The sequence below is a fragment of the Momordica charantia genome (genome assembly GCF_013281855.1).
Source record: "Momordica charantia cultivar OHB3-1 chromosome 6 unlocalized genomic scaffold, Mcharantia_2.0 BLBB01000006.1, whole genome shotgun sequence".
In the NCBI taxonomy this organism is placed as follows: Eukaryota; Viridiplantae; Streptophyta; class Magnoliopsida; order Cucurbitales; family Cucurbitaceae; genus Momordica; species Momordica charantia.
This window is the reverse complement of record NW_028275164.1, coordinates 26205778-26220918: the sequence shown is the minus strand read 5'-3', so window position 1 is coordinate 26220918 and position 15141 is coordinate 26205778. Positions and strand designations below refer to the sequence as shown.

The window sequence follows — 15141 nt, the reverse complement described above, 5'->3', positions numbered from 1 at the left end:
TTAATTTTGATTTGAATTATGATATTTTTGTAAGATTTTAAACTTTCTGCCACATTTAAAAATAAAATACAAATATATATAGAAAATATAAATTTTAACGTGTATAATTTTTTACTTTAAATTTCAACTTCATCAAATTACATTTTAAACTTTGATATAGCGTTAAAATCTTAACCTTAAACTTTAAAAACTATGTCAATTTTACGCTCAAATAGATTTTAATTTGAAAATGGTTGAAAAAACTATTCTCACATGTTTCAATGGAATTATAAAACTTATATTTGGTAGGTAATTTACATGATTTAAACAAAAAAGATTATAGAGTTTTTTTTGGAGTTATTTAATATGTGCAATTGATAAAACTTAATTTGTTTTTACCAAGCTTGATTTTTATTAAATTAGTGAGTTTAGAAATTTTACATTATTTTTTTTGTTAAATTTAGTGGGTGAATTAATAAAAATTAAAAAAAGATTAAAATTTTCAACACTCATCTAAGCTTAGGGTTTAGTTAATGAAATTGAAAGATTACTATGAAAATTGATACAACTCATTTAAGGATAATAAATCATTTTTTTAACCCTTCATTTATGCTCTATATATAAAAGTCTTAAGAAACCATGATTTTTTTTTTAAATATTGTAATATAAAATTAATTATTCAAACATAATTATACCAAAATATATTTTAAAATATTTTAGTTTTTAACTTGCTGAAATGGTCTTACTTTGTGTAAGTGACATAATTTATAGCTAGTTTGGCGCATGGTGAAGTCACCGTCTATCTCTTTACAACGTCCAAATTAAAGCTACACTATTTAAAAAAAAATAGTTTTGAAATAATAATATTTAAATAAATAATTTATTTTAAATGAAAAAAAAAGCCCTTTACACTTTTGTTAATTTTCAAAAAAATCAATCTGGGAGGCGATATTTTAATTTAATTTTTGGTGATTTGGAAATATTTGTTGTAAATCCAAGAATGGTTATAAAGTGAAAGTGGGGCCATCTGATTTGATGACTCGGATAGGAAAACCGGTGTATCGTAGACCGACATACACGGAATAAAAACCCCTCTCCTTCCTTCATCTCTCAAAATTTCCACTTCGCTTCCTTCTCCGAGATCTCTCCGATCAAACCCTCCGCCGCTGTAATCCACAACTCCGGCGCTCTGCTTTCAATTCTCTCTCTCAAGTCTCAAATGCTATGGCTCTGAATCTCATTGACCGCAATGATCTCTGGAAGAACAAGGCCCGGTACCTGCAGCTCCGCCTCCGGGACCGCTTCCGTGTCGCCGTCGACAAACACCGCCGCAAACGACCTATTTTCTCCGATTCTTACTTCTCCTTCACGCTCCGTCTTTGGCTTCAGAGGTTTCGTGATTTTCGTCAGGATTTGCCGTCCTCCACTACTTTTTATCGGAAGCGAGGTCGGGATTTCTTTTACTGAGCAACTAATAACTTGTTATAGCAGGTTTTTGATCGAATGAAGTTTATTAGTTATTCTCTCAGAGAACCTAATATTTGCGTTTTAATTAATCGATTATATGCTCGTACAAAATTGTTTATGAAGTGATGGTTCTGAGTAGTGGATTTTGTGAGAGCTGCAATATCTGAAGTTAGTTTTTATGGAGACAGTTGGGGAGGATTTCAATGATGGAGAAGAATCGGTCATTCTTCGGATGCTTCAAGCCGTAGCTGTTCCTGTTCTTGGGAACGTTTGTCATGTGTTTATGCATGGTTTGAATCGTGTCCAGGTGCTGAAAACTGGTGGAGTGTGATATTTTCTTATTTATTTATTCATTATTTGCCTTTTTTTCTTTATCATTTGGCTTCTCTTTTAGGTATACGGTTTGGAGAAACTACACAAAGCAGTGCTGCACAGACCCAAGGACCAACCTCTTGTTACAGTGAGGATCTTTATTAATTTATTCATCATTCCATTTTTATATGTTTCCACCTGGTTTAGCTGGATGCATCGCCAAACTTCAAAGAATCAAAATTAGAGTAATTTGTGGTACCGATGGAGTGCTGTATTATTTTCCCTATTTTTTCAGGTTAGCAATCACGTGGCCTCTGTAGACGACCCTTTTGTAATTGCGGCACTGCTGCCTCCACGCGTACTTTTTGATGCACAGAACTTGAGATGGACTTTATGTGCAACTGATCGATGTTTTAGCAATCCTGTCACTTCTGCATTTTTTAGAACCGTGAAAGTACTGCCAGTTGCCCGTGGTGATGGCGTTTATCAGAAGGTAATGCAACCTTTTCAACTTGTCTTAAACTAGCTCTGCAAGATTATGCGTAGTTGTTATAATACGTGGTGTTTATCATTTGAAATGTGGCTGACATGTTTGGTAACCTTGAATGGTTTATTTCCAATTACCTCCTTGTATTCATGATCAATACTTTATTTATTGTCTTTAATCAGAGTAAAATTTAGCAATGAGTGATCAATACTTGGTGTTGAGAATCCGTTCTTTCTCCTTATCTTTATGTTTCTGTATAAGAAAGGATCTTGGAGATTGTAATATATTTTTTGAGCTGATTGGATATCACTACTTTATATACAGTCATAACATTTATTTTTTCCGTTCCTCTTTGAATTCCAATCTGATCGCCTGGGAAACATAATCCTGGAATGTGAATAATAGAATATAGTTTTATAAATGTTTGGAACCCTCTCTTCCTCCATATGTCATTTTCTTAGTATTTTCTTTTACTGTTAGAGAAAGATGTTTGGATAGATTAAACTCCATTTTAAAAATAAACTGTAGAGTGATAATCATATGATCTAATTGATATGTGCATGGAACGGATTGAGTGTGTTGAAGTTTTGGTGTCATTTACTTGGATTTTAGTTTCATCTGCATGTTAGTTTTCTCACCTTATCATTGTCTGATGGCTCTAGGGTATGGACATGGCTATTTCAAAACTAAATCATGGAGGGTGGGTTCACATCTTTCCTGAGGGGAGTCGTTCTCGAGATGGTGGGAAAACAATGGGTTCTTCAAAAAGAGGCATCGGGAGGTGAGCATCTGTGAAACTGTTCTTTTGGTTTATAATTATGGCTTGAAAGTATTTTTCAAAAGCCAGATTTGTGGGAACTTTGGGGAAGTGTTATTGACACAAATTTGGAAGTGTGTTTTTTAGTCACGAGCTACTTTAGGAATGTGCATTTTGCCATAGATGAATTTGTCATCGAATCTTTGCTGTCTCTCATAGCATAGCTTCCTACCTTTTATTCTCTTTGTTACACAGCCTGTTTACTATTCTCTATCAATATTTCTGGCAGGCTGATTTTAGATGCAGACACTGTTCCTACAGTTATCCCATTCGTGCACACGGGGATGCAGGAGATCATGCCGATTGGTGCTAAAATTCCTAAGATTGGGAAGACGGTAGGTTGTCTAAAAGTAGGGTGCTTTACCCATATAGGCTCCTAAGAAATTCAGATATTAACAGTATGATGCATCATTCTTGTCAATTATTTTGTTACATTTGAGTCTTTCATCCTCTCTCTCTCTTTCTCACATCTAAATATTGTTCATCTTTTAAATTGATTTTCATATATCTCATATATCTTCAATATTTTTAGCATTCTCAAATGTTCTTGTGGTTCATGGAATTTTTAGGTGACAATTATTATTGGGGATCCCATTGAATTTGAAGATTTACTCAACTCTGAAAGTGCACACAAGGTCTCCAGGGGAAAATTATATGATGCAGTTTCTTCAAGAGTTGGAAATCGGTTGCTTGAAATGAAAGTTCAAGTAGAAAAACTAGCCCATGATCATGCATTGAATATGCAAAATTATTCAATGAGTGACATGGAACGAGCAGCTATGATCTTGCAGCAAATTGATTGGGATTCATTTGGCATTGGGAGCTTTACTTCCATTGATTACAATTCTCCCATGAAGCAAGAAACTCAAACCCAGCCCAATTTGGATGTTTCCTCAGCGGAACAACCTGTTTCTGATTGGTATTTCAGAATGCGTTTGTCTCGAGAGGGTGGATTCATATCAAGGATGCGTGGTTACATGGATCCTACGGAGTTCATGAGTTTTGCAGCCAGAGGCTTGTTCAGGAATTACAGAACAGGAAGCAGCTCTGAATTTGGGGAGGCAAATAGGCCCTTGAAGGCATGGAAGCAGTTTGTCGAAGCTAATGTGCAACGACAGTGGTGCTATTAGCATTACAACAATTTGGCTTTGCTAATGAGATCAATAGACGATCAACCATTCAGCTGGCCTCTCTTGTAGAAAACCGATAGATATTGAGTGTCAAGCTCTTACATTCACATGAACTCCGTAATGTGTTGGTTCCAAGTTCTTCTGGGTAACAACTTAAATCCGGGACTGGTTTCAATTGGAGCAGATAACGTTCTAATACAGATTGCTGCTGGTTGTGTGAGATTTTGGTCCTATTATTTTTGTGCCTGGTTTTCTAGTCTTACATCAGGTTGAAATTCAGAACAGTTTAGCTGGAAGCTGAGAAATAAACACGAAAGAATGATTTTCATCCCATCAATGTGGCAAAGCTAGAGAAGTTATATGCCACTTATCAAATGGAATCAACACATCAAGGTATGCTCAAGTTCTCCAGTTCATTCTATATTTTAGGTGTCTAGTAGGCCATTAGATTATAAGTTTTAGATTAATCTTTTTCCCACTTTTTCATGCCATGTTGTGACTGTGGCTTTCAGACTTTTTTACCCTTTAATACTTGAGGGGCCACCACTTATTAGACCGAAGATTTGATTGTAAAGTGTTGTTCCAGAGTCTTCTGTCTAGTGAAGTTATGATGAGCCCAATAATTTATATGCTCCCTATTCTCGTGTCTAATCCCATTTTCATGCATGCATGAGATGAGCCAAAAATGAAATTTTGATACATGTTTATAAACCAAAGGTTGAACATACTTCTTAGGTTTGAGGGTGTTGTAAAAAAGTTGAAAGTGTCAACAAAATGTGATGGGGCGCAACTCGACGTTGGAGGAGATTCTCCATCACCCTCCGTTTAGGGATAGAGGTCAGTACTTGTGGTAGACAGATTGTTTGCCGTTTTATGGGGGTTGTGGAACGAGGAAAACTAGAAGATTTTTAGAGAGGTGGAGAGATCTTGGAAGGAGGTGGGGGCCTTGTTCGGTTTCACGTTTCCCTTTGACTTTAGTATTCAAAGTTTTTTGTAATTACTCCTTAGGTTTGATATTGCTAGATTGGTGCCCATTCTTTTAGTTTGGCTCTTTATATTGGGCTATTTTTTGCATGTCCTTTTGTATTCTTTCATTTTCTCAATGAAAGTTCAGTTTTTCATAAAAAAGAACATAGTGACAGGACTTTCTTTCTTCGAATATCCCATAGGAAAAGATAAATGGAGCTTCAAAGCTTTTAATTTAGGGTTGTTGGAGAGGTCGAAGTTGCATTGAATATTTGAATAAATATGCCTATTATGAACAACCAGGGTGAAAAGATAGAATGAGATAGAAAATAACGTTGGTTTGAACCAATCCATATGCTCCTATTTTTTTTAAGATTCGAGCTTGAAGCACACGGGTATAGTGTGCATCTTTGTGGTATCTAGTAGGAAGGTGTATTGATATTATATCTGCTCTTGGGTTGATGTGATGTAATCCAACCGTTGCTGAAAACTTGATTATTGATATATTAATGGGTTATAGTATACCATATATATAGAGAGAGAGGGATTGGGGTGGGAAATGAAAACTATTAGTCCCACACGAGGTTCGTGAATAAGTGATTGTCTGATAATGAGCAAGGGATGTCTGTCTTGTCTTTCTGCTAAACAGGATGTATTGAACTTTGATGGCAACCACTATCTCTTAGAATCAATCGAGTCAATGCTCAAAATATATTGATAATTAGTATCTTAAAGGATATGATGAATCGATCAAGTCAATGCTCAATAATAATTAGTATCTTAAAGATTATAATTTTTGTTTATATTGTTGGTAGTAGAAAACGATTATTTCAAAATCATATAACTTACAAAAGTTTCTCTAACCCATTCTCGACTCGAGCCAAATGGGGCCTGCATGAACGTTAAGGAGTTAGATGCTTCTTAGATACTATTCTTTTAAGATGATAAAGAAGTTCAAAGGTGTTTGCATGTGTATACTTTAACAATGATTTTGACTTCAAAAGCCGAGAGTTAAATTTTTGTGCTCTCTCTATATTTCATACATATTTGTTTTCCTGTTTTGAGTTTTGTTTTTTATATTTCAAAAGTGGATTAAATTGTAATTTTAGTCGATGTATTTTCAACTTGAGTTTATTTAAGTTTTACTTTAAAAAGTGTCATACACACATCTATACTTTGATTTGAATTTGATATGTTCAGATTTAGTTGGAATGTTAACAATAATGATTAAATAGAAGCATAATCTTGAGTATAAGAATGTAATTGAAACTTTTAAAACATTAAAGACTAGATAGCATGATGTGGGGTTAAATCTTGGTCTTGCCAAAGTATTCATGGTTCTAGTCTTTCAGTTTTAAAAGATAAAAGCATAATCAAATGAAAAAAGATCAAGTATATTTTGTTTGAAAAATATAATTAATATCTATGTTTCGAAGTGAAGCAACTCTTTTTTCTTAACAAAAAGGAAAATGATCTACTTCTCATTATCGTAAAGACATTTTCAATTAGTTTAAACATCTTAAAAGTGATTTAAACATTAACTATAAAAATAATTAACAACATTTTTGTAGTTGTCACAAGAAATTGGTACAAAGTAGTTTTAAGAAGGGGAAAAAACTAACTAGCTAATTTATTTATTTATTATTATTATTCTTTTTTTTTTTTTTTGCGCTCTGAAATTTTAGGTATATTTTAAGGAAAAATATGGATCTTATGGCTAGAGATTATTAATGCAATTACAATCAAACAAAGAAACTTGTTAAGGTGCCTACAACAAGAGAAGAAAGTCAACGATTTTTTTTAGTACAACCGTTTGGGAATTTGGAAAGGAATACATACCAAATTTATCTCAAATACCTTTATTTTTCCAAAAGACACTTTAAAAAAGATTTCAAATTTATTCTCCCTTCCTTTCACTTAAATATATTCTCTCCATATAAAACATGAAATTTTATTTTTCTATCACGAAAGGAGCATGAAGCATCTTTCCTTTTTTGAACCAAAACATAAAATGGTGATTGAGATGGGTTAGAAGATCAGCGAGAACCATTTCATCTACCATACGTTATAATTACTTTTTAATATTAAGAAAAATTAACGTAAGTACTTGGAACAACATCTAGGTACGTTTAAGTACTTGGTATTCCGACAGAAATTAGACTAGAAGAGTACACTGATTTGACTTAATTAAGTGAGACTGAACCAGTTAGTCTATAGGTCATGGCTCAAAGAGAAATTGCAAATTTCAAAAAAATTTACCAATGGAATGGATCGATGGACAAGGTATAGGTAAGAGTGGATATAAATTTGGTATGAGACTCGAAATTCAGTCTCAAATCTACAAGTGATAGCTAAAAGGAAGGAGGGTGGACGAAAATTAAAAACAAGTCGCAAAAACTAAAAAATGCATTTTTTTGTGGAAAAGAAATGAAATTATGGGTTTTGACTTTTCATAACATTTTTCAACCATCACAAAAAGTTGGAAAATAAATACATTTTTCCGTAATGTTTAAAAACATCACGAAAGTGTGAAGCGTGTTTTTGGTGAGAAAATATGGAGTTTTCCTTTTGCTTTTCGTAACGTTTGTTTTATCGCCACAAAGAGTTGGAAGAAAACACGTTTTTAAATATCAAGAGGTGGAGAGACGCGTTTTTTACGGGAAAATACGAAGTTCTCAAGATTTCTAACAAATGTCACGAAAAGTTGGAAAACTACCATTTTTGTGATGTTTTAAAAACGTCGTGATAAAGTGAGGAATGTTTTTTTATGTGAAAAGATGGAGTTTTTAAAGTTTTTAATTTTTCGTGACGTAAAGTTGGCGAGGTTACTACCCAATCAAATATACTTTTGTTTCTAAAATATACAATTAAACTAACACACAAACAGAAGAAACTAAAGCAATGATAACTGCTACTACCCAATGTTCCTTCTCTAGCTAAAAATACATTTTTTACCTTTTGTTACCTTTTTTTTTTCAACATATTCAACCGTTCATTAGCATCATGAAAACTACAAATTATAGTATTGTTACCCAATACTCTAGCATCAAAGTCGATATTATTACTAGCCAAACAGACATAATATTCTTTCAAAGTATCCAAATTTTCTAATCCACAACTTCTGTCGCTCCACACGAAACATTCATTCCAGTTTTTAGGCAGTACTAGGCAGGTCTTATTCATCAAGTATCTACTCTAAGTGAAAATATATAATTCTAGCATCATATAAAACTAATAAGGTGCGAGTAAGCTCTTCCAAACATTAGTGGTACAAGCAGTTTAAGTACGTTGATCACTGTTCATGAACATCAAAGATAAATGCAAATTTTATTCAAACAACATCAACTTCAATTGCAAGAGAAATGGAGTTCACAAGTAAAAGTTCTTAACCTCCCTTCAATGGGTTTAGCTGAAATACGACGTCACAAAAAGACACAAAAAGGTAAAAATAATACAACTCGTGCTAAAGCAGCTAAGAAAAACAGTCCTCGACTTTTAACTACTAGACTTGTATCCCCTGCTTGTTTTCATCCTCCTTGCGTTCAACTCCCTCTTCCGAGTAATATTCTCCCTTCCTTTTCGTGGCCTTTTCTAAAAAGAAAATACTTGGTTTCTCACTAGTAAGGAGGGGTTTTGTTTTTACCATCGTTAAATATTTGACAACTCATCATTTTTAAAAAACACTTTTTGTTTATGCATTTCTGTCTCGTAGTTATCAGATATTTAATGATGGTAAGGACAAGATTCTTTCGTACTAAGTATTTTCAGTATCAACCTGTTGCTAGATCAAAGTAACAAAAATGAGAACAACTTACATGTTTTTTTATTCTTTGCACAAAAGCTATTACAATTTCTTAATTTCATTTTGTAGCTCATAAACACATGCATTCCATGGCTGGGTATCCAACACTAATCAATTTCACACTAAACGGGTCTAAACGACTCTTTTATTAGGAGTTATTATGCAGTTAAAATATGTTCAAACTAGCAAAACATCTCATTAATATTTCCTTCCCAAAGTCTTAATAGAAAAAATAATATTTCACTCAAAAATATTTTTTAATATATTTTCTTTTCTTGTATTTTTTTTTTTTTTGCAAAATAATAATAATAAAAATTTTGGTGAAGCAAATGATTAAAAGCAACACCCATTGCTATAACTTAGTCTAAAAAAGTGGAGCCATACAATGTCTTAAGCTGCAGCTAACTACTACATAATATTTTATTCTCATTACCTAATTTAATATTTGTCAACTTCATCAGCTCAGCCGCCTCTCTATCATATTATATATTATGTATAAAAATGGAGATGAGTGCAATTTAAATTATAATTATACTTATTAACTATATTATGGAGTTTGATAGTAACTACTTATACACAGATGCACCTTCTGGTAGTTCAATTTTGATCAGAGATATATATGTCAATTACTGTTAGTTATACTTGTTTTGACGTGACTCAATTTTACGTTAAAATAATGCAATCTCGATTGAAATTGCATGAATTTTGACTCGCTATAATATAATTTTCCCAATTTTGACCCAATCATGTAATTTTCCCAAATTCCATGAATTTCGGTCCGAGATTCATGGAACTTAGTTGAATATTTGTTCTTCTGATGACGGATATATGGACCATTAATTTTCTTATAAGTTCCATATATATATATAGAAGATACCATTAATTCTCTTATAATTTTTTTTTTTTAAGTTTCCAAGCTTAATGGAACAAAAATGGAAAACGAAAAAGAAAAAAAGAAAAAAAAAAGAGAAGGATATAGGTGAGGGTACCTTGGTGAGAATTTATTATTCTCATTTATTATCACACAAAGGCAAAGATGTATTTTTAAATTCGCAAAAAAAAAAGGTATGAAAATAGAAATTTAAATTTAAAGCACTGATATTGATGGAAATTAATATTGAGGTCTCACGTAATGAAAATATAAGTTAAATTATCGATAAAATGTCCATGCAATATATATTTCTAAAATGATATAGAAATAAAAATTTATAACAATTATTAAAAGAAAGAAATTCGAGTATTAAAAGAAAGAAATTCGAGTACATGTAAGTAGGAATTTGAACTTACAATCTTTTGATCATACACTAAGTTCAAACAGGCAACAAGTATTTAAATAAACAAATAAACATTTCATTAATTCATGCCTTTTAAATAAGATTAAAAAATATAGTTAAAAAACATTTTGATCCCTATACTTCGGCTAAAGTAACAATTTAGTCCATGAACTTTAGTTTATAACGATTTAGTCCCTCTACTTTCAGATTGGTAACAATTTAGTCTTTGAAATTTAATATGTATCAATTTAGTCATTGTAATTTAAAGTTCCTAACGATTTAATCCTTATTGATAATTTTTTTTAATTAAATCTCTTATATATATATATATATATAGGTTGATAAACTAAAGAGGGCAAATATGTTTATAATTACAAAGATTAAATTGTTATATGATAAAATTTGACACTTAATTTTAATAAAAAAATTACAATAAAGACTAAATTGTTACAAATTTTAAATGACAGTGACTAAACTGTTACTTTAGTAAAATTACAGGGACAAAATGTATTTTTTAACAAAAAAAGATATATTTATATTATGAACATATTAATAATATTTTGTTGGTATCGGATCGATTTTTTAAGATACTATAGAAATTTTCAATTTTGTAACAATTTAGTCAATATTAAATCTAGTCACATGAACATGTGGATAGAAATTTGATATTGAAGATAAATAAGGAAAATGAAAGCATAAATTAGGAAATGGAAAAAAGGTTGTCTCTTTCTTTATATATACACAAACTAAAGACACCATCATGACCATTACAAAGGAGGATAACTACAAACTACAACCATATGTATGCTCACACCTTCCTAACACACACCCATTAAAACTACATATTACACACAAATTCAACACCCACTGAAAGTTTCAAACATTTCTTAAACACCAAAAACAAGAGAAAGGTAGGTGGGAGGAGGATACTAAAACAAATCTAAGAGAGATCTAGAGGGATTCATATATCATATATCATATATCAATCATCCTCATCAAAAGACATTATCTCATATCTCACATGTCATAAGGAGAAGTAGGAGTCCGAGGTCCGACTTCGCTTGTCTTCTCATAAGCATCCGATGTCGATCTTCTTCGGAACCGAAATGATTCTCTACCTCCATAACAACACATAACCCAATCCACCCCATGTTAAAATAGGATTGATTTGTCACATTATTATGCACAAAAGAAATGAAATAATTAAAATTGATCGGTAAATGATCTATTTGCCTTCTCTTCCAGAAAGAAAAAATCCTATTACATGAAAACATTATTAAAATTTATTTATTAAATATATGTAATCGAAAATATGAGAAAGTTTTAGAGTGAATCTCTATCCTGGTGAAATTGAACAAATATTTGAGATTGAACCATATCAAATTGTCATACGAACAATACTTCGATCTTTATCCATCAACATCCACCTTCCTTCTTCCTCGTTGACTACCATTATAACAACTCTACACTTTTTTATTTAAAAAATATATATATCCTATTTATTATTAATTAATGATAGCCTGCTAGAGCTGAGCTGAACAGTTAACACTTAAATATTAGAATTAATTATTTTAATTGCGACGGCGACGGAAGGCTATTTCCATGCATTATTACACGTCCAATGAGGGTGATATGGTCATTTCAAATACAATAATTACTAATTACCGGATTGTCCATTCGTAAGGAGACAACTCCACAAAACGACAAAACAAAAAGCCCTTACTCCCCACTTTAAGGAGAACTCCGTCTCCCTCCGCCGTTTCACCGGAAACCAAACCATAATAATAATAATAATCATCATCACAGTGGCATTCTGGTAATTTCAGTCAGAGTAAGAACTGAACAGTGGAGCAAATTACCGGAAAACGGAGACTGCGGCGGCGTAGCGGAGCCGGCCGCCGACACCGGAGGCGAACCGTACTGATATCCCGGCGGCTTCACGATCATGATTCTTCTCGAAACTCTAATCGTCTCCTCCGATGAAGCACCTTCCTCGTAACTCTTCGCACTCTCTGCATTCGATTCTGCTTCCAAACGAACAAGAAAACCAATTATCAAAATTAGTCTGTTCGCAATCCGCTCAAAATTTCAGATCAGATCTAGTTCGTTCACGCATTACAAGCACAGAACCAACAGAGCCAGAGGATTTCGTCCACATAAACACTCCAGTACTCGGTCATTTTCCAAAGATTTTTCACCTCAATCGCCGATTTCTACTAAGCTACATAGATCGTCTTCAGTCAATTATAAAATTATTCAAGAGTTTGAACCTATTACTTAGGGCTCCATGTATCGATCGAATTCGAAAGCGTTTTGAAGCGCGATTAATTCGATGAACAGAGAAACGAAATTAATGTTTAGAAATTAAGCTCCGGCGTCTAAATTGATTAGATTGGTGACGTGCGTACCCTTGCCGGAGGTGGATCGAGAAGAGAACGTCGGTTGCTTGCGGAGCTTGCCGAGGCCAGAGTCCGGCCTCGGTCCGGCAAGCGTATCGTCCCAAAGCTGGTCCAGTAGGCCCATGACGGACGACGGCGCTCGGCGTAAGTTAGCGGATTCCGGTGGAGGTTTAGACAAAGAGAGAGAGAGAGAATTCCGATCAAAAAACCCTCACAGAGGGAGAGAGGCGATGGCGGAGCGGTGCAGAGATTTAAAGGAGGAAGAAGACGTTAAATGTCGAACAAGTTTATTGAGCGATCCAGACCGTTGGGTGTGATCAGGAGAAATAGTGACGTGGCAAGTTGATAGGACGGCACGTATTGTGGATAAGATCGATGAGGAGTGGGGATAGCACGTGACTGCAAAAGTCATGGAGGTGGGACCCGGTGGGTGACGTCAGCTCACGTGATTCGAAAATTGAGTAGTGGCTTGCTTGGCTGCTAATTAAATATGAGAATAAATAATAATATCCGACTCTGGAGTTTCGGCTTTCAACTGATTAATTTCGATTTTCAAGTAACAACTCCATTTTTTTAATTTTCTGTTTTTAAAAATTATATTTACTGTTGATGTTAGAATTTTGGTTGAGGTAACACTAGTGTATTGGATATGTAGATATTACTCAAATATTTTATGCATTAATTGTTATCTTTTTTTTTTTTAAGTAAAGTAATCTAAGCTGGAGCATACCCATTTGTATATATACGTTTGAATTATTATCAATAAAGTTTTAGTGAAGTTTAATTTAGTTTAGATTGCAAAATCATTATGGTACTACATATAGTGATAGATTTTTTTCGTCCTAATGGAGCCTAACAACTCCAAGAATTCTTCAACAGTTTCTTCAGTTCTCACGATTAATTCTCCGATTGTTCTTCTCACGAATATTTGTAATCTGATCATTATTCATCTGGATTCTACAAATTATGTTACATAGAAATTTTAGATCTCACCAATTTTGAAGTCATGCAAAACTTTTTGGCTATATCGATAGTTCTCCAATTTTGAAGTCATGCAAAACTTTTTGGCTATATCGATAGTTTAACTCCTGCCTCGGCTTCACCTGTAGCTTCTATCAATTCTTCGTAGTCCAATTCAACCTTTACTGATCACTGGTTTGAAAAGGATCAAGTGCTTATTACTCTTCTCAATGTGACTCTGTCTCCTAGTACTCTAACCTATGTTGTTGGATGCAGTACCATCTCACGACATTTTTCATCCTCTAAGTGCACTCATATTATTGATCTTATAGATTGAATTGCATACTGTTTGGAAGAGGTCTATAGAAAGAGGAATCTCATGTAAATACCATGGAATAAGGTTTGATCCTATTCATGGGGATTCCGTAAATATTTCATTCCAAAAAGAGAAAGTTCGAAACAATTGGAATTTTTTTTGGAGATTGGATGCAGTTACTAATTCATGATCTGGCATGTACAGAATGAAAACTTCATTCTCGATTCTACGAGAATTTTTATGAAAGCCTTTCATTTGCTTCTCTTCGATGGAAGTTTTATTTTCCCAGAATGTATCCTAATTTTTGGCCTAATTCTTCTTCTGATGATCGATTCAACCTCTGATCAAAAAGATATACCTTGGCTATATTTCATCTCTTCAACAAGTTTAGTAATGAGCATAACGGCCCTATTGTTCGGATGGAGAGAAGAGATGTCTATATTCAATGCATCAAGGATTTGGTTAACAAACTTGTTGCGGAAAAGTTTCCCTTGTTGTTGACCCTAAAGATTTGGCCATTTATGTATTGAACCATCAAATAACAATGTATTTAAGACGTCCATTCGTACTAATTTGAAACTTGGTAAACTTTAATTAAACCATTGTGCGATCAAATTGAAATAATTAAATCACACAACTAATTAAATTTTTTTTTTGGACAGAAAACCCAATTTAAAATTAAACCTAAACCACAATAGTTACATTCAATATCATATTATTTTAACATAGTACATTTTCTATAAAACAAGTCATTACGAATTAAATAAATTATTTCAAGCTAAGTTATATAAAATAAGTTTTTTACTATATTTTGTAAGTGGGTATGCCTTTTTCATTAAATTAGGATATAAAAGTATTTTAAATTTAATTGACAAAAATGTATTTTAATGTCATTATTTTAACTAAAAAATTTTAATATTTTAAGGGCAGTAAATACCTAATTAAAAGGCCAAAATATAATGAAGAAAATTGAAATTTTTAGAACACCAACTTATATATATTTCATATACTTAATAGAAATAAATATGAAAATAAGAATATGGTAATGAAATCAAATAATTTTCTAGATCATATTTGTTCTTCTGATTAAAAATTTTGTTACCGTACTTACTCCTTTGTTTAGAGTACCGAAATTTAAATGATGATTTAAAGGTCACAACTCAAACCTAAATTTTAAGAAAATTATTAATATCCTAACCGTACTTTAGTAAGCAATAAATGTACATTCAAAA

At 32.8% G+C, this 15141-nt stretch overlaps 2 protein-coding genes across 3 annotated transcripts; one reads left to right on the top strand and one right to left on the bottom strand.

Annotated features, from left to right (window-relative positions):
- Positions 1-1088: 1088 nt before the first annotated feature.
- LOC111015340 (Phospholipid/glycerol acyltransferase family protein) lies at positions 1089-4843 on the top strand. The gene is made up of 7 exons (XM_022290339.2): positions 1089-1426; positions 1635-1753; positions 1841-1906; positions 2054-2251; positions 2908-3026; positions 3292-3397; positions 3632-4843. The coding sequence occupies exons 1-7, from the start codon at positions 1204-1206 to the stop codon at positions 4190-4192; spliced, it is 1392 nt and encodes a 463-aa protein (XP_022146031.1). The 5' UTR covers positions 1089-1203; the 3' UTR covers positions 4193-4843.
- Positions 4844-10942: 6099 nt separating this feature from the next.
- Positions 10943-12876, bottom strand: LOC111015241 (dormancy-associated protein homolog 3). 2 transcript variants are annotated; one of them, XM_022290201.2, is made up of 3 exons: positions 12643-12876; positions 12094-12258; positions 10943-11348 (listed from the first exon to the last, which is right to left on the bottom strand). In XM_022290201.2, exons 1-3 carry the CDS (start codon positions 12755-12757, stop codon positions 11245-11247), a joined length of 384 nt encoding a protein of 127 aa, XP_022145893.1. In that variant the 5' UTR covers positions 12758-12876; the 3' UTR covers positions 10943-11244. The 2 variants fall into 2 exon arrangements, with proteins under 2 accessions (XP_022145893.1, XP_022145894.1); XM_022290202.2 differs by having other exon boundaries at positions 10943-11352; positions 12643-12875.
- Between the last annotated feature and the right edge of the window lie 2265 nt (positions 12877-15141).